The sequence below is a fragment of the Kogia breviceps genome, chromosome X (assembly GCF_026419965.1).
Source record: "Kogia breviceps isolate mKogBre1 chromosome X, mKogBre1 haplotype 1, whole genome shotgun sequence".
Classification (NCBI taxonomy): domain Eukaryota; kingdom Metazoa; phylum Chordata; class Mammalia; order Artiodactyla; family Physeteridae; genus Kogia; species Kogia breviceps.
The window spans coordinates 96,662,084-96,680,906 of NC_081330.1; the positions used below are offsets into that span (position 1 = coordinate 96,662,084).

The 18,823-nt window shown below is 41.9% G+C and overlaps 1 protein-coding gene across 1 annotated transcript in view; it reads right to left on the bottom strand.

The window, feature by feature from the left end:
• Nucleotides 1-17,375, bottom strand: part of MAOA (monoamine oxidase A) — a 75,821-nt gene extending 58,446 nt beyond the window's left edge. Inside the window, exons 1-2 of the mRNA XM_059049999.2 lie at nt 17,207-17,375; nt 14-108 (exon numbers count right to left, since the gene is read on the bottom strand). Of these exons, the coding sequence (XP_058905982.1) occupies nt 14-108; nt 17,207-17,279 (168 nt within the window). The 5' untranslated portion in view covers nt 17,280-17,375. The remainder of the gene's footprint in view (nt 1-13; nt 109-17,206) is intronic.
• Between the last annotated feature and the right edge of the window lie 1,448 nt (nt 17,376-18,823).

Below are 18,823 nucleotides of genomic sequence, written 5' to 3' on the forward strand. Positions count from 1 at the left end.
TAAAATCATTTACCCTCACTGTGTATGTTCTTCCTCCAACTCTGTCCCGGGCTTCTAAAACCAAAACATTAACTTCATGTTCTGCTAAGAGTTTGGCGGCAGATAATCCTAAAAGGAAAAAAAAGGAAAACAAAGTCGAGGAACATATTAACACCTACATGTGAAACATTCAACATTTAAACAGGTCTACATATAATATAAATGCAGGTATCAGACACAATTCATTGATTATGCTATCTAATAAATTCTGAGCACACTGTGATGAACTGAGACACCAATTTTATAATCTAGCATATAATACATTATCTATCATAAGTTAATTTTATTATCTATCATAAGGTTGGTTGAAAAAATGTAATAATTTAAAAAATATATTTTGGGGGTTTTGGTGATAATCATATGTAAGGGAATTTGTTGAACCCCTAAATCAACCCTTATCACGCCACCTTTCTAGAAATCCTGATTGTATAAACAGAAGTATGTTTTCCTGGAAATTCCCCCTGGCTTACACCAGCCCCCAGTATCTCTGTGCTGTTCTCAATTTAAAACCCCCCCATATAATGACCTCCTATCATTTACACCTGGATTACATGCTTGCTAGATCATGTTTTCCCTGCTAGATTAAAAGTTACCAAAGGCAGGAACCACGTTTCGTACTTTATTTATTGGCTCAAAGCTGAGTACAGGCTTTCACTCATAAACAAAAACCTTCATAAAAGATAGATTTTTAAACCCAGTATAGTAAGGGAATCCCCTGGCAGTCCAGTGGTTAGGACTTGGTTATTTCACTGCCGTGGCCCTGGTTCAATCCCTGTCAGGGAACTAAGATCCCGCAAGCCACACAGTACAGCCAAAAAAAGGCAAAAAACAAACAAACAAAAGTATAGTAATACCAGAAAAGTAGAGGAAAATGTTGTGGATTAACATTATATCAAGGGTGCATGCTATCAACATGACTTATCACTGATGTTAATCTTGCTCTCACCCGGCTGAGGTAATGCTTGCCAGGTTTCTCCACTGTAAAGTCATTCTTTTTTTTCCCTTTCCACGCTATACTCTTTGGAAGGGAGTCTATGTACAGCCTGCACTTAAGAAGTCGGGAGGTATGTCCGACTTCCTTGAGGGTGGAGTATTGACATAAATGATTTGAAATTCATCCGCACAGGAGATCTGCCTCTTCTCTCCCATTTATTTATTTATTTAACCACTGACTTATATCCCTATGGAGTCACACAGAGTTGTTTTATACTATGGGTTATAGTCCAATACTATGTTATTTATTTTGTTGCTCAAATTGTTTCAGCTTTGGTCACTGGGAGGTTCTTGTGTCCCTTTGATGTGCCTTCATCATTTTGTGTGTGTGCGTGTGTTTGAGCACTTCCTTACTTTCTGGCATTAAGAGATGTTCCAGGCTCATCTTGTCTTTCTCTGCCCAGCCCTACAGTCAGCTATTTCTTCAGTGAGCCTTGGTTCCTTTTATTGGAGAACAGTATTAGAAATCAAGATCGGGGCTCTAGGTGTGCTCATCACTACTGGGATGTCATTGCTTCTGGGACTGCCCAGCTCACAGAGTAAGGAAATAAATGTCTGTATACACATTTAAAAACCTATCAATACATTTTTGCACTTCAAATGCTATCTTATACCTAGTTACCTTTATCCTCCTATTACAAAAAATACGAAGCAGACTACACAGATAAACATACTTCAAGGAGAAAAAACAATGTTCGAATATTAGGGTGAAAGAGAAATAAGAATGACACCGGGGATAAGTTTAGTAAAATGATACAAATGATACCTAAATATGTATACCAGTGGTTGAGGAGAGGAGCTATTCTTAGTGATTTTAAAACTCAGTGACTTGACAGTTCTAATGGTATATATCCTTAAGACAAAAAAGAGCTGCAAACATTTTGTTCAGTAATCATTTTGTGGGTGCTAGGATTAGAACTATTGTTTTGAGGCCATTATGTATGTAATGTGGAATAAAGCAAATGAGTAATCAGGCTGCTGTCACTAAGATCCAGGGTTTGGGGCCTGGAGATCAGGAAATTTAGATGAAAGAACAATGAAATTAAGTGCAAATTTAGGGCAGGAAATGTACAAGATGGGTCTGGAACCTCAAGTCACCAGAAAGCAAGGAGGCTAACAGAGACCACAGGGAGTGTGACAAAAAGGCTCAGAAACCTACCTAGGTGAACTCCCACTGGCTAGAGATGGGACAATTTGAGTATCAAGTAAAAATAACAGGGACTTCCCTGGTGGCACAGTGGTTAAGAATCTGCCTACCAATGCAGGGGACTCGGGTTTGAGCCCTGGTCCGGGAAGATCCCACATGCCGCGGAGCAACTAAGCCTGGGTACCACAACTACTGAGCCTGCACTCTAGAGCCCACGAGCCACAACTGCAGACCCCACGTGCCACAGCTACTGAAGCCTGTGTGCCTAGAGCCGGTGTTCCGCAACAAGAGAAGCCACCGCAATGAGAATCCCACGCACCGCAACAAAGAGTAGCCCCCCACTGGATGCAACTAGAGAAAGCCCGCGCACAGCAAGGAAGACCAAACGCAGCCAAAAATAAATAAATAAATAAATAAATAAATAATAACAAAGGCAATGCCTTAAATCCACTCATAATAATACTAAACAAACAAACACACCCTCTCATTGGTCACCTTTGGAGAATGCTAAGGAACCAACTTATCATTAAAAAAAACAGAAAAGAATTTGGCATTCATTCTACCCTCCTTATTTGCACCAAACCTCGAAGCAACCAAATAGCTAACAAAGGGAGGTTTCGCTGTATAAAAGTATGCTAGCTAATAAGTGAAGACAGGAATAATTAGAACATCAGCATTTTGCAACCCCCAATGAATTAACAGATCTGGTGCAATGATTGTCAACAGCTGCTAACATGACAAAAAAAAAAAAACAGATAACCAGATGTTACTTGCCTCTTAATGGAAGCACATACCACCATGTATGAAGTAGTTAGAAAGAAGGAAGGAAGGAAGGGAGGGAGCGAGGGAGGGTGGGGAGGAAGGGAAGGAGCAAACAAACTAAATTCTAATGTGATCCAGCCTCTAGATCTGATACTTAGGGGCCAGAAAAACATGTTAAATAATACCACTGGCATGCAATCAACAAAATCTAGATTATAGGAAATTATACAGGAGTACCCTGGGTTTTTCTGTTTGTTTGTTTTTTAAAACAACTTGCCCCCTCCTGCTCTCTCTCCCCTTTATCCTTCACCAGCTTTTCCTACAATAAACCTCTTACATGGCTAGTTATGTCTTGATGTCTGCTCTCAGAGAAGCCAGACTGACAACAGTATTTTGTTCATACGCAGAATGGTATGAAATACACATAGCCAGAGTCAAGGATGAGTTTGGGTCTGTATGATCTAAAATGCAGGGAGGCTAAACCATAATATCCAGCACTGCTGTCTGCTAATGTTTGTATGCATTTTTGACTCCTTCAAGTACAGTGTACCCTTACATTGCTGACATCCACCCAAGATTTAGGTGTGCAATGAATATTTGGAATCTGCTCACAAAGAAAGGCATCCCGTGACAGTTTAAATAAATGCAAACTAATGTCTGCAAACCTTGGTGCAATGTGTTTTCGGGGACACAGCCAAAGGCTTCTTCTGCTGACCATCATAAGAAAAAGGATGAAGGTGTGATGAAAACATGTTTATGCATAAATCTTTGTTGTTATGTCTGACTATTTCTGTAGGATTAAGTCTTAGAACGGAGATTACTAGGTCAAAAGATATGAATAATTTTTAGTCTCAAAGCACCACTCTATATTTAAAAGCAGAGAAACTCAAGATGCAAAAAGTTGAATTTCTTCCCAGTTCCCCTTAGTCAATCTAACCATAAACCAATTAGATAGATAAAAACACCCTTGGGTTTGCTAGAATTACTCGAGTAGCTCCTCTTCTAAAGAGAAGCAGAGGTGGCTCTGAATTCCAGCAGCAGTGTGGGACCTGCAGCTGTGCAGCCCGCAGAGGCAGCCTCGCAGTTGGTTTAGCACTTTACATCCTACAGATCAATTTCAGGTGCCTTTCCTGTTGCCTCTCACAACCATGCTTCAGAATAGATTTCATTACCCCATATTCCAGATAAGGATACCAAGTGCCTGATATGCCCACAACAAAGTCTCCTGAAAAGTGAACATTTTTATTTCTTACACCCTCACTTATAAGGCTGCAGCCTTAATAAAATTGAATCTAGTGTGTCATTCTGAACAAGTTTGGTGAGTGGGGTTCATTGCCAATAGTAAATAAACACTACTCCAGAGGCTAAAGGAGGGGAGGGAAGGAGGGCTAGCCGGGTCAGGACAAATGAGCACACCAGTGACAAAGTTCGTTTCGCACTTTGGCATTTAAGGATATAAACAAAATTTAAAAGGTGGATGGACCTAGAGTCTGTCATACAGAGTGAAGTAAGTCAGAAAGAGAAAAACAAGTACTGTATGCTAACATATATATATATGGAATCTAAAAAAAAATGGTTCTGAAGAACCTAGGGGCAGGACAGGAATAAAGATGCAGACGTAGAGAATGGACTTGAGGACACGGGAAGGTGGAAGGGTAAGCTGGGACGAAGTGAGAGAGTGGCATGGACATATATACACTATCAAATGGAAAATAGCTAGCTAGTGGGAAGCAGCCGCATAGCACAGGGAGATCAGCTCTGTGCTTTGTGTCCACCTAGAGGGGTGGGATAGGGAGGGTGGGAGGGAGACGCAAGAGGGAGGAGATATGGAGGTATATGTATACGTATAGCTGATTCACTTTGTTATAAAGCAGAAACTAACAAAACAATGTAAAGCAATTATACTCCAATAAAGATGTTTAAAAAAATTCCCAAAATAACAAACAAAAAAAAGATGAAAAAAAATGGTTGTCTTTGCATTACAGGAAAATGATTGGCCCTATCTTGGCAAGGAAAGTTTAAGCTGTTAGTTTGAGAAATAAGGAACATGTTTAAAACATTTAAAAGGGATTCCAGAAAAATGGTTTCCAAAAGGTCTTGGAATTTGAAGGGGGAATATTTAAGTCATTTAGAAAAATATTTTTTTAAGATGCTGAATAAATTGGGGGGCGGTAATGTTTCAGTTTGCATGTTTATTGTGAAGAAGACTCTGATAAGGAACTTCCATGATAATTTAAAGCTAGAATATACAGAATATGGAAATACAATCAAGATTCCATTAGAAAAAGTTATTTTTGAATAATAACTAATTTTGAATAAATAACTCAGTAAGTCATAAATAAAGCACAGGCAAACACTTGCAGTCCAGAAAGGCTTTTTCTAATATATTGACTGTGGCTGTCTGTTGATTCGAATGGAAAAAAAAAAAACTAAGATAATGTGTGCTTACATTTTGAAGCAGGCATCTTGAATTATATTCCTTAATTCTTTTTTGTTATTATTCTGTGTATCACTATGCATTCTACCTTCCCCTCACTACAAAATGCAGTAATCACTTATAGAAAAAAAATCGTATGTCAACTCCACAGAGTAGTTTAAGGGCTTTTGACATAAATTTCAAAATAAATTTCAAAAAAAAAGCCGGTCTTTTTTTTTGGTAAGTGGTATAAAATTGTTAGAAAAGAAAAGGTTTTTAAGTCTGAAGGTAAGTCACCAAATACAATGTAGCTAATAAAAAACAGATTTTATAATCAAATTTTTTTTACTTTCAAATCAAATATTTGTTATGAAAAGAGAAAATCTCATATTAAACCTATTTCATCTTGTTCCAAAGAAATATAGATTAGCCAAAGCTGAGAGCATTGTGCATTATAGCTCTCCCTGTCATTCATTTTCTATCATTTAATGGCCACATGGAATCTACAACAATAGAAGAAGCCTGCTTCCCACCCACCTCTCTTGGCACCCCTCCCCACCTCCAAGACAGGGAAAGGGTTTAGCACAGGGGCATGCTGGTAAATGGTTAACAACCATCCCTGGCCTCAGGGGATGGAGGGGACTCCTGATTTGCAGCATTTGGATTTCCATGGTGTATATACACTCCCCACATGGCTGATTCAAAATCACCAGTGTGATTACTACCAATGTGGTATCACTGACTGTGAAACTGGGAAGAGAAGAGTTCAGTCAGGATCAGTCCTTTCATAACAGTAGAAGCTGGCTCCAACACACACTGTCAGACCTATAGACTCCTGGCCTCAGGTCAGAGAGGGGAAGGGTAAACAAGTCTGGGAGAGAGTCTATTAGATCGGCAAGTGTATGAGATTCATTGGTGTCCTAGACTCTCAAGTGTCCTAGTGTCTAGCCTGTGAATCTCCCATGGGTGTGTTTGAAGGAAGAGGTCTAAGTGGGCACTGGCAAAATATCCCTGCACCTGCACCAAGAGCTCTTCCTCTCCCAAATCATGGCAAACTGAGCCCATTAGGGGGAAAAGAGCCCCTAACTCCCAAATGTCCTGTGGTTTTCTGTGACAGTAGAGAGCCTGGAGAAGCTAAATGTACAGAGGTTGTTAAAGCCCTATTATGTATATAAGGATCTGATCACTTTCAAAATGCAAAAACCTGAAAAAGGGAAAATAGCAGATTATGGCACAAGAGAAACTTTAATCACTTTGCAATTAAGTATTTTAAACAGGGATGATGAGTTTAAAACAATATGGGCTTTCCTGGTGGTGCAGTGGTTAAGAATCCGCCTGCCAGTGCAGGGGACATGGGTTTGTGCCCCGGTCCGTGAAGATCCCACATGCTGCAGAGCAACTAAGCCCATGCACCACAACTACTGAGCCTGCCCTCTAGAGCCCACGAGCCACAACTACCGAAACCCACGCCTAGAGCCTGTGCTCCGCAACAGGAGAAGCCACCACAATGAGAAGCCTGCGCACCGCAACGAAGAGTAGCCCCCGCTCCCTGCAACTAGAGAAAGCCCGCACCCAGCAACGAAGACCCAATGCAGCCAAAAATAAATAAATAAAATAAATAAATTTATTTTAAAAAACCCAACAATATAATTCCTCTTCTGGTTTCTCTCCAACCATTTGGGTTTTAGAGAAACCAACATAAAATAGGTCAATGGATTTATTAGAGAGGCTTAAAAAAAAACCAAGTCTGCTAAAAGCACACCTCATATGAGAGTTCAGGCAATTGTTAATCCTGGTTATTAGATCAAGAGAGCCTGGGTGAGATGATGTATCCAGCCAGCAGTGCTGTTACCATGGCAACCTCAAACCAAGCTCCAGCTTCTTAAAGCCACTGCCCATGGAAACTGTGTTTCCACAGATTCTGCAGTGCTTCCAATGTCTTGAGATGGTTACATCCACACAGAAATGGGATAGGAAATGATTTAAGCCACAGCACACCTGGAGAAGGAATTAATATCAGAACCGAAGGCTTTGAGGAAATGGTCCTTTGTTTCCTGGGCTATAAATCTGTACCTTTGCCTTCTCTACCTCACCAAGGGCTCTTTCCTTTACCTTACTTCTTCAAGTACACTCACATTTCGAAAAAAGAGAAATTTGTCCATTTGACTCGTGCTACCCTTTCCAGTTCAATTATTGATTTTCCTTCTACAACAAATAATTAGAACAAACCTTGAAATGTAGCATATTCCTCATGAAAAATGTCCAGTGACCCCACTTTCAATACGGACAAGTGATATAATCATCAGTCACAAGCTGCTGTGTTTTTCTTCTTAGCACACATCACCACCTGGCACTCTAAATACATCTGCTGCTTCCAACCACTGCAATCTTAGCCATTCTTGTCCAAACCATTGTGGCCTTTTGCCCTTGTCCAAGGCAACATGACCTCTTGCCCAGATCTGCCTCCTAACTAGTGTGTTATATGTGTTAGACACCTTTGCATCCCTAGAATAGAGCCTACCGTGTTGCAGGTGCTCAAACACTCATTGCAATGAACAGAGGAACCACATGCCAAGAAAAGAAAACCATGCTCACCTGGATGAGGCCAATGGGGAAGTTTCTAATGCTACTTAGATTATATTTATCTCAAGCAACTAAGAAACACTGACAAGGACAGGGTGTCTGGTCATTTAAACCTTTATGCCCAAGTAAATTAGCAGATTCTTAATACTACTAGTAAATTTTCTGGTCTTTGAACCAGTATTATGCTTTTTTAGCAAAAGAGAATGAAGAATATCAATGTGCACACAAACTTGTCCCCCATACATACATACATACAATACACCCATTCTTATTATCTATCATCTATCTATCTACCTACCTATATCTATATCCATCTGTATTTTGTGCTTCCTTTCAGAGAAATAATTACCTGCTTTTGAAAATGCCAAATCTTCTGATCCCTTTGATAAGCTAAAAAGACAGAACTGTCTCAAATGATAAATAGATAAAAGCTAACAATTAACATCAATTTGTCCTGAATTCAACAGACTCATTGTCTAGACAGTCCTAATTTATTTGATTATTGTTCAGCATTCATCTTCACTTTAGATAAATGGATCTCACACGACTTAGGGAATGCAATTACTCCTTAATTCATTATTTGCCCCATTCTTTCACTGAAACTGAGAACACACCAAGGGCACTCCACACTGCTATCCTCAGATGCTGCACACTAGGATGCACTGTGGTTAGGAAGCAATTTCTGAAATGTTTTATGGAATACTAGTCCTCAAGATGCTCTGGGGAAAAGTATCCATGTTCATGGAAGTTGGGACATATGCTGTTTCTCCTTCTGGGAAGTGTATGGTGCACACTGGCATATTAAAGGCTCTGATAAGTCCTGCAGTGAAGAGATTCGTTTAACTTAGCATTTCTCCACCTTTTGCCTTAAAAAAAAATTACATCTCAAAAAATACACTTTGGGAAAGCTGCTTTCAGCTCTTAAAATACTGTCAAATATTTACAGGAATAAACTCACCTGGGCAGGGTCCCAAGTGAACGACGCCTAGAGCACAAGCTAAGTGTTGAAGCAAAGCTTTAGTGTAGCTATGGTTTATGTTCTGCTGGCTCTCCTAGTTCTTCCTGTTTATTTCTTAAAGTGGTATTTTTCTTCAACTTTGACGTTCATCACCACCTATGAATGTGTATAGTGTACATCACATATTAAGTATTTTAAGTTAATTTTCTATTATTCAGTGACGTGATCTCTGACCAACAGAATTCTTACATAACTGCACATTTGGACTCTTGGACTGAATACTCTGAGGAAAATTAAAAGTACAGTCAAACAACAGTTCATACTAAAGTTTTAGAAGCAATGTTCCCAAAGAAGGAAAAAAGCAAAACCCATAAATTTTGCTCAAATCACATAGTGAGTGCTCGATCAATATTTATTGAAGGAATAAATAAATGAATGAATGAAGAATACATGCAGACATGCAAGAAAAAGGTCTTTCACTTAAGCCACAGCTCACAGCTAACTCATTTAATCTGAAAAAAAAAAAGTCACCTGAAAGGTCATCCTTGCTACACTTCAGAATTTATCCAAAATCCACAGCACTTCTGTCAAGCATCATTTCCTCCATGAAACCCTTTCCTGTCTGTCATTTCCTTCTCCCTTCTTGTGCCACCACTGAAGCCCTGAACCAACCTCAAACACCAAGGGCACTTCAGGTTCATGGTTGTAACCCCTGCTACATAGAGGGGTCCTATGCCTCACACGGTCACTGGAGAGACAAATGGACTAACATAAATTAAGAGAACTCCTCCATTTGGGTCTGAATTTTGTCAGATGCCTTCAATGACCAATGTCCTTTATAAAAGTAACTACAAATGTATATTAAATCAAAATGTGTATTTAATATCGATGGCTTCAATTCAATACATAAAATCTGTAAACACCAATCTTAGAAAACTATTTAAAACTCACATCGACCACCACAGTCTTCCATTTTCTTCACCAATATTGTCTCCTCAAATTCTTTCTTTTCAAAACATAGCACGTTCACTGTTATATTTATCATGGTCTTAAGGTAGGAAATGCAGGTGCCTTATTTTTCAGCCTAGATGTCTTGACTGTTTTTATTATTGTCTATTTACATATTCATTACTGGTAACTGTCTAATGACCTAATAAATCCTTTGAATTCTTATTTTTCACCACTCTGTGAGTCCCAGTATCAGCCCCAAATCTTTATATTATAGGGACAGTGACAATGAAGAGGTTTCCATAATATCAGATGTTGGCCTGGTGCAGGGAAAAAAAAGTCTATGCATAAAAATATGCTTTTATTTTTGGTGAAAAGGTCCAATAGCTTTCATCTGATATTCAAAGGGACATTTGCTCCAAAAGGTTAAGAACCACTGATCTAAACTATTCAAATAATTGCTATGCATTGTCCTAAAACCACCAGGAATGGACTTTTCAAAAAGGAAATAAATTCTTCATATAAAAGTCATCCATCCTAATAGGGTGCCTAATATTTTTAAATTTAAATGTTCATGAAGCAGGGGAATTTCCTGGTGGTCCAGTGGTTAGGACTCCGTGCTTCCACTACAGGGTCACAGGTTCGATCCCTAGTCGGGGAACTAAGGTTCCACAAGCCGGGCGGCCAAAAAAAAAAAAAGTTCATGAAGCAGTAACATGCGATGTAATATAGTCTAAAATATGAATTACTGTGAAACAACAGCCACTAGTTGTTAGAGCATCAAGCCTCAAAGTAAAACAATGATAAAAGTTTACTGCAGTTCTATGAATGAGCCTATAAAGCAAGCCTAAGTGAGGTGGGGTATATTCCAAGGTCAAGTTATGCCACTAAGAATTTTGTGGCATTTGGTAATTCATTTGACCCTCCTGAGCCTCCGTTTTGGTCCCTTTGAGCTATTATAGGCTGCAATTCCGTGACCCTTGAACATGGTGAATATGTAATCAACTCAACTCTCAAAGCTTATCACCTGGTTTTTATGTTCTTATTGACAGTCTTACCTAATAAATCAACTGAATATTGCTGTAAAGTGGGATTTCTTTCCTTTGGCCTGGCAACAACTAGAAAAGGGCTTTTAAACTAAGGCTCAGAGGAGCCATGGAAAAGGTGTGAATGAGCACCTGTAAGGCAGACCCAGATCCTGATTTAAATTAGTGTAGGATGTCAGTATGATGGATGATGAAAACCATATCCAGAATGCAACATGGAAGGAAAAAGTGTTGGGGAGAGGGTCCAAAAGCGAAAGCTGAAGACATAGACCTTCAGGAAGCCAACTATCCTGAAAAAGATACTGGAAGATATATCATACATAACTTAATCCAACCTCTAATTTTACAGCTGACAGAACTGTGGTTCAAAGATTTGAAGCTGCCTTAATTCATAAGACTAGATGACAACATAACAAAGAACAGATTATCCAAAGGAAAACACAAATTGCTGGTAAAGCTGTAAAACATTTTTCAAATAAAAGGAGAAAGCAGTCCTAACAATCAACTTGTCTCAAACACAACATTTAAAAATGTAACTGACTTCTTTTGATTCATTTTTTTTGCAGTTCTAATCACTCAAATTTAAAATGAAAAGTAACTGTCATTATGAAATCTATCTCATACATGCAAATGTAGTCTTCAAACCAGTGCTCATTGGATGTCTACACTCTTGCAAACCCCTGTATGTGACATGAAACTACAATATTACCTCAGTCTTTTGGGGTATACCTGCATCCAAATACTGGCAAGATTTACCATATGTAAAATATGTGTATGTCACACCTGTACAAAGATCGTATGACCCAATATTTGCCAATAACAAGACTTCCACATTTCCTTTTCTTAATTATTGGTCTCTGTGATCCAATTATGCTATAGTTATACTATACTTATATAATTATACTATACTTAGATCTATTGGGTTTTGTTTTGTTTTCCTTTTTTGGCTGCACCACGTGGCCTGCGGGATCTTAGTTCCCTGACCAGGGATAGAACCCATGCCCACTGCAGTGGAAGCACGGAGTTTAACCACTGGACTGCCAGAGAAGTCCCTAGATCTACTGTTAAATATATTTTTCACATTAGCTGAGTATTATGTATAGATTCACATCAATAGTATTGGCCAAATGCTAAAACTGCCCATTAAATGTCAGATAAACCCCAAAGCTCATTCAACTATGAAGATATCAAAGAATCAGAACCCAAATAAATGTAATTCTTGTATTCTTTCTTCAACATTAAAAGTTAATGAAGTAAAAGAATCCTCGCTTATTTTTGAGAAAACAAAATTAGGGCCAAGAAGTGTTCTGAAAGGCAGAAAATTCATGCTTAGCTGGCAGTGAACCTCCGAGTACCTAAATAACCAAGGCACTGAAACTAAGTGGCATATTTTTTAATGTAAGCTTTCCTTAATCACTACAAAACTGTACAGTATGTGTTGCCAAGTTCTGAGTTAAAATGCCTAAAACACTCCTAGCAGAAATGATTCTTCAGGGTGATGTATTTCAGCAAAAAGGGAAACTGTGGTATGTTGTGGACTCGCTGGCAGGATTCAGAACATTAGTCAATCTTCTTGTGAAATGGCTTTTCTGTCTCCAATGATGAGAAAGATTCCATCCCAGCTGCTCTTACACAGCACAGTGTTCCAGGCGGCTATGCTCTCAGTTCTTTTAGTGGAGCTCAGCTCGTGGATACAAATACAGGGAGGTTCTATTGCTTAGTCACTATTTGGAAAAAGCTCTTTCTCCAAGACACTTGGAATTTAATTTCAAAAAAACATGAACAAGAGTTCTACTGGAGGAAAACAGTTGCCTACTGCACAGTAGAACGCTTTCATCATAACACTGGATAGTCCTGGGTTTAAATTAAACACTATGCATGTATGGCTTAGGGCCTCCTGACTCCGTATCTGTGCTCCTCCATACTCTCTTGTTTGGTGTGTCTTTTTTCCATCCTCTTATCTCTACCTGTTAAAATCATACTTACCTCTCAAGGTCCTGGCATTTTCTTCAGATTCATAATATTAATATTTCTCTCAATTATTTTCTCACTTGATTACTTCTTGCCAGAGGATGGGGCACCTTGTGGGCAAGGACACTTCTTACTCCTCATTATATACCTCTTGCCCTGTGATCTAGCTACTGCCTGGCATACGGTAGAGGCTCCCAAAATGCTTGAACGAGTCCAGGCCCCAGGGCCATCCCTCCCCATAATGAGCTGCTTTGAGGGGTACAGAATTCCCTTTCCCTAGATGTGTTCAAAGCTACAGCCAGATAATTACTAAGGAGATGCCGTCGAGAGGATTAAAATCTTACGTGATTGGACTAGACTGTCTTTTAAAAACTCCTTTGGCCCAAAGACTCCGAAGTATGCACTGTCCCCCCTCTTTTCCTTTTATTCTCTCTCCCTAAAGAGAGCTAGTTCAGAAATTCTCAGTTAGGAGCAGATTTTAAAATATTATACCACTGGGTTTCTGTCACTTGTTGTATCTGTGTCAGCTTATGAGTAAGAAGTAGCATGTAAAGTCAGTGACTCAACTGCTATATTTAAAATAACATCAAGAAATAGGACATAAAATAAGTTCAGATGGTCAGATATAGATGACAAGCTCCACAAGAGGAAAGAAAAATCAAGAGAACCAGAACGATCAAGGAAAAGAGTGTTAACTGGGTATCGAAGAATGGATAGGATGTAAATGTTCAGAGAGAAGCACTTCCGTGTTAGGAAGAAAACAAAAACAGGGAAGGAATGGAGAGACAAAATAAACATGGTGTAGCACTGGAGACAAGAGAGCAGTGTGACTAAAGCTATGTTAGGGATGGTGAGAAATGCTACTGGTCCAACAAGGTGGGACTAGTTATGCGGAGGGGTGGGTGGAGCTTGAGAGGCTGGCACTATACTATTGAACATCCTGAGCAGAACAAGGTGATCAAAGAAGTGTTTTAAAAAAACCAAGTCTGGGATGGACACGAGGGGAGAGCCCAAAGTGTGGCCACTGGGAAGATGGTCATAACCTGGTGAGTTGAAGGGGTTAAGGGTCTGTCCGGGGGATGGGGGAGACACAAGAGAGGAAACAGCCCATAGGAGGAGTTAGAAGGATCTGTTGACTGGGTGTAGAAGATAAAACAGAAGGATGTGTCAAAAATGATGGAAAGGATGGTGGTACCAAGAACAGAGTCAAGGAAGTGAGGAAGAGAAGCTAGGTTGGAGGGCAAGGAGGCTTTTGAACATGTTGAATATGAAGTAAGAATAAGACAGTCAAGTGTGAAATACCCAAGAGCAGATAAGCTATGGGACAGGAGTTGGGAGAAAGTAAAGGATTCAAACTAGAGACTTAAGAGCTTCCTATAGATAAAGGGAAAGGTGAGGCCCTAAAATGAAAAAAAGAGGGAGTGCATAAGAGCCCCAAAGTGATGAATAGCTGAACCTCGAGGCCATTTCAAAAGTAGAAGGTCGCAAGAATATGGGCACAATGAAAGGAACAGAAAAGGAGCAAACAGTGTGGGATAAAAATTCAGGATCCAATAGTGTCACAGAAGGCATGAGAGAAGTTTCAAAAAGGACTTGGTGATAGATGATGGATGATGGATAAGGGCCAGAGCATGTTGAAGGTACCATTATACTACTTACAAATAAGTGCGGGGTGGGGGCTTCCCTTCTCAATTACTAAGAGAGTACATAAAATTACTTAATTGGTAAGTGGGAGGAAAAAGGGATTTTGTGGCTGTAAGACATGCTGTTCCATGATTTTTAATGACAAAAGGGAGATATATTAAGATGCTGCTATTCTTTGTGCAGAGATAAGTTATTAAAAAATGCAAGATAATTATGTTCATATGGACTGCTTTTGAGGAATTGAGGATTTGTATGCTTCTGGGAGCTACTTTGTTATATAATAGGAATAACACTGCAGATGCAAAGTATTGGCCATATATTATAAGTATATGGGTAACATATTAAAATGTGCCAGTTCTGACAGAAGAAAGATCCAAAAGCATGTAAAACTGGTATGGGGACTATTAAGTAATTCATGGGACACTGCTAAGCACACATAAAGATGAGGTGTTTCTGAGCTCGAGAACCCTTGGGAAGTAATGCCTCTCACCTGCTCGTGAAACACCCAGTCTGTGTGCAGGGTTTATCCTAAGCCAGACTTGCATCTACTTTCATTTTAGTTGTGAACCATCTGGCAAGACACCACAGCCAGGAAGCAATGTTTCTGGTCAGTTTGGGTGTTAAAATCAAATCTGACTGATAAGAGATGATATTAAAGGAATCTCAGTGCCTGTTCCACTGTCACTGATGAAGTGGAAGTTGGGTTCTGGAATAGGAGTGTGAACTACTGTGCAAGAAATGCTCTCTTCTTCCCCCAAGTGGAAATGAACAAATTAATAATTTATAGTGACCGTGGAAAGATCCAGGTTTTGAGGAGCCTGAAGCTTATATAATTTGGGTGCCCTCTTCAAGAAAAAAAAATAATGCAAAAAGACAAATACAAGATTCAGTATGAAACTGGTTATTTACTTAGAATGAGGCCAGAAGGGACCTGCAGTCGTAGGGCCATACAGCATAAGCATCATCAGCTACATGGTAAATCCAATTCTGCCCATGACCAACTACTTGGAGTAAAGTGTGGAAAGGGAGAAAGAGCCAGCCATCAGGCAGAGAAAAAGTGACAGACAAAATGCTCCTTAAGGAATACTGGAACACAGAACAAGAAAAAGACAAGAATAAAATCCCAGAAAGAACCCTGAATTGTGAAATATGAATGGTATAGAGATGGGAATAGAGACAGAACTCCTAATCAATTTACACAACACATTATCATCATATTTATTTTCCAGTGATGAACAATCACATCGCTTCTAGGAGGCTCGCATACAAGAACTAGGCTTTTAGAAACACCAGTCCACTTCATTGCAGGCAGTCAACAAGTGTTTGTTGAATGAATAAATTAGCTAATAAATGAATGAAGGGAAACAAAGAGAAATACTTCTTTTTCGTACTCTCCACCAGGATCTACTTTCCTGATGCTCCGACATACATGCATGTTTTTGTTGGCACTGGCTGGAGTTGTCAAAGCAACAGCTCATGCCAATCTCTTATCTGGTGATTAAGACTGTTATCCGAAACAGGCCAAGTCAAAAGCTATCTTCACCCAAGAGTCTCCTCAAAAGGATTATACATAAAAATGGCTACTTTGGGGCACTCTACTTACTCCCTCCCACCTTATTTTTCTCTCTTTCTAAATTAGATCCTGCAGGTATATTTCAGAAATGATTAACATTCTCCCAGGTTGTGGACAGACTAGTGTGGGCCTCTAGCTAGAGCTGAAACACAATTCCTAAATTTCAGACATTTTACCAATTATGACAAGATAAGTGACAAATTTAATATATCAATCATAATGAGGTTTCCAGGAAGATATGGGAAAGCCTTATGCATCACTCAGCTGGTCAGCTACAAACCCAAGCCAGGACCAGAGGAACCCAGGCTTGCCAGCTTGCTCATCACAGGGCAAGAATCAGGCAGTGGGGAAAGACACAAACAGGACATTCCCTTATCTGCCCTCAGCCCCTGCTTCACAGAGAGATTCGCTTTGGATAATAAATGCCCTACACTTTCTGCAAGTTCTAAAAAAAATGGCTGGAGTAGGTTAAACAACTAAGAGCCCACCCCTCTCCCCCCGTCCCCACCTTTTTTTTTTAAAAAAAAAAACCTTTTCCTGAAAGATTCTTCCTCCTTCCTCTCCAGTTACCAAATTTTCTAAGGAAAAGCGCTTTGAGAAGAGCAGGACTGGAATAACACTCAATACTACCAAAATCCATATACTGATGTTCTGTTTAGGGCAAAGGTTGTGAGATCAGTAAGGCAAAGCAGTTACCTCAGGAATTAGGAGTGAGGGTCTTAAATAGAGAAAATCATTGCCACTTCCCCGGTTAGGTGATTTGACATCTGCAGAGTTACCTCCGTTTCTAGGTTTTGTAAAATAGGGACGAATAAAGTACCCACCTTACAGGACAGCTGAGGATTGAGAAAATCCACGTAAACTGCTAAATATAACTGCACGGCAAGAGCTAATTAAATGTTAGTATTTCATAGTGGTAGTAAAATTATTGTGCCTGCCTCCCCCAGTTCACACCGCCAGCAAACACAGCTCAACCCCACCCCCTCCTCGGAGGATCCGGGGCCCGGCCACCGTTGCACTCTCGCGTGCACAAGGGAGACCCCCACCAAACGCCACCTTGCGGCTGCAAGTCCCACACCCCAGGCCGGCCAGGGTCCCTCAGGTTGGCGCTACGGTCCACACTGACCTGAGATGCCGCCTCCTATCACGACTACGTCGAACATGCGTCCCGCTCTATTCGCCTTCTCCTGACTCTCCATGCTCTGGTCGAGGCTCTCCCGGGTCGTGGGTAGAGGAGTGGGGCTGGCCAAGGGCGGAGCGGACTTTTCTACCGACTCTCGGGGGGAGCCCGAGGGCGGAGCCGATTCCTCCACCGATACCCGGGCGGAGCCGGGCGCTGAGGGCGGAGCGGACCCCGGTACTGGTACTCCCGGGGAACCCGGGGGCGGAGCCGATTCTTCCACCGATGTTCAGGGGTAACCTAGCTCTGAGAACTGGGTGGACTCTTGTGTCGACACTCGGGAAGAGTCCGAAAGCGGGATAGATCCTCGTACCGACCTCTCGGGGGAGGCTGAGAACCGAGGTCGGGGCAGACTCTTGTACCGATTCTCGGGAAGAGTCCAAGAACGGGGCAGGTCTTGGTGCAGATAGCCAGGGAGAGTCGGGCATGGTGACCTGCCTGGACTTTTGTACTAACAGTTGGGGGAAGCTACTGGGTGTAGGAGGTCCTCGTACCGAACCCCAGGGGAAGCCGGATACTGAGGGCGGGGTGAACCCAAGTAGTGACACTTGGGGAGTGTTACGGGGTTGTGGAGGTGCTGATACCCATATTTTGAGGAAGCTGGGCATCGAGGGCGAGATGGATTCTTGTATCGACCCTCGGAGGGAGTTCTTGGTTGTAGAAGTTCCTGGTATTGATACCCGGGTGGAGTCGGGTACTGAGGGTGGGGCGGACCGACGTCGGGACAATCGGGGGGATACTGAGGGCGGGACAGATCCTTGTATAGATGCCCGGGGGTTGCTGGTATCCGAGTTAGAGGCTGGGGCGGCTCCGTCCGAGGTGGTCGAGCGGGTCGCAGACATCCGGTCGGTCTGGAGGCGGACGCCAAAGCCCCAGAGGCCAACCTTGGTGTCTGTGTCAGTTCTTAGGCCAGGAGCGTGGCTGAGTTGGGAGGGCGCGCTGTGTCTCCGGGAGCACCCCGCGTCCGCTGCGGACGCGTTCGACAGGGGGTTGGAAAACTGACGGGAGACCGTCCGCTACTCTGAATGGATGCTACACATGGGCGTAGAGGACGAGGCCGCGCACAAGGCGGAGGCCGGGTTCGAGATCTGCGCAGCGGGGTCCCCGACTCTGGGAGCGCGCTGTGCCTCGCTCCCGCTCCCGCCGCCGCCACCTCCGCCGCAGCTGAAGGAGGCCGCTGAGTTGTGTGCGCTCATTGTTCTGGAGTGCGCGCGGGGGGCGGGTCTGGGGGGCGATGTTCTGCTCTCCTCCGCCCCTCCCTCACGGGCGCGCGTCTCTCCCGCCCAAGCTGGCCTGGATCCGCATCCTCAGAGACCCGCCCCGAGAGCCGGGCCCACTGCGGGGTGGGGATACGAGGCGCTGAAACGGCCTGGCTCCGCTTTCCCCGCCTGTACGCGGCGCGCGCGCGCGCGGGGAACCCTCCCGCCAGGTGTGGCCTGACGACGCCACCGAAATAGGGGGTGTGGCCTGGCGAGAGTGTGGGCGTGGCCACAGGGGGTTTCAACCTGGTGCTTTTATTCTTACGCTTTAACTAAAAGGGGAGGACTGAGCGGTGGTAGGGGG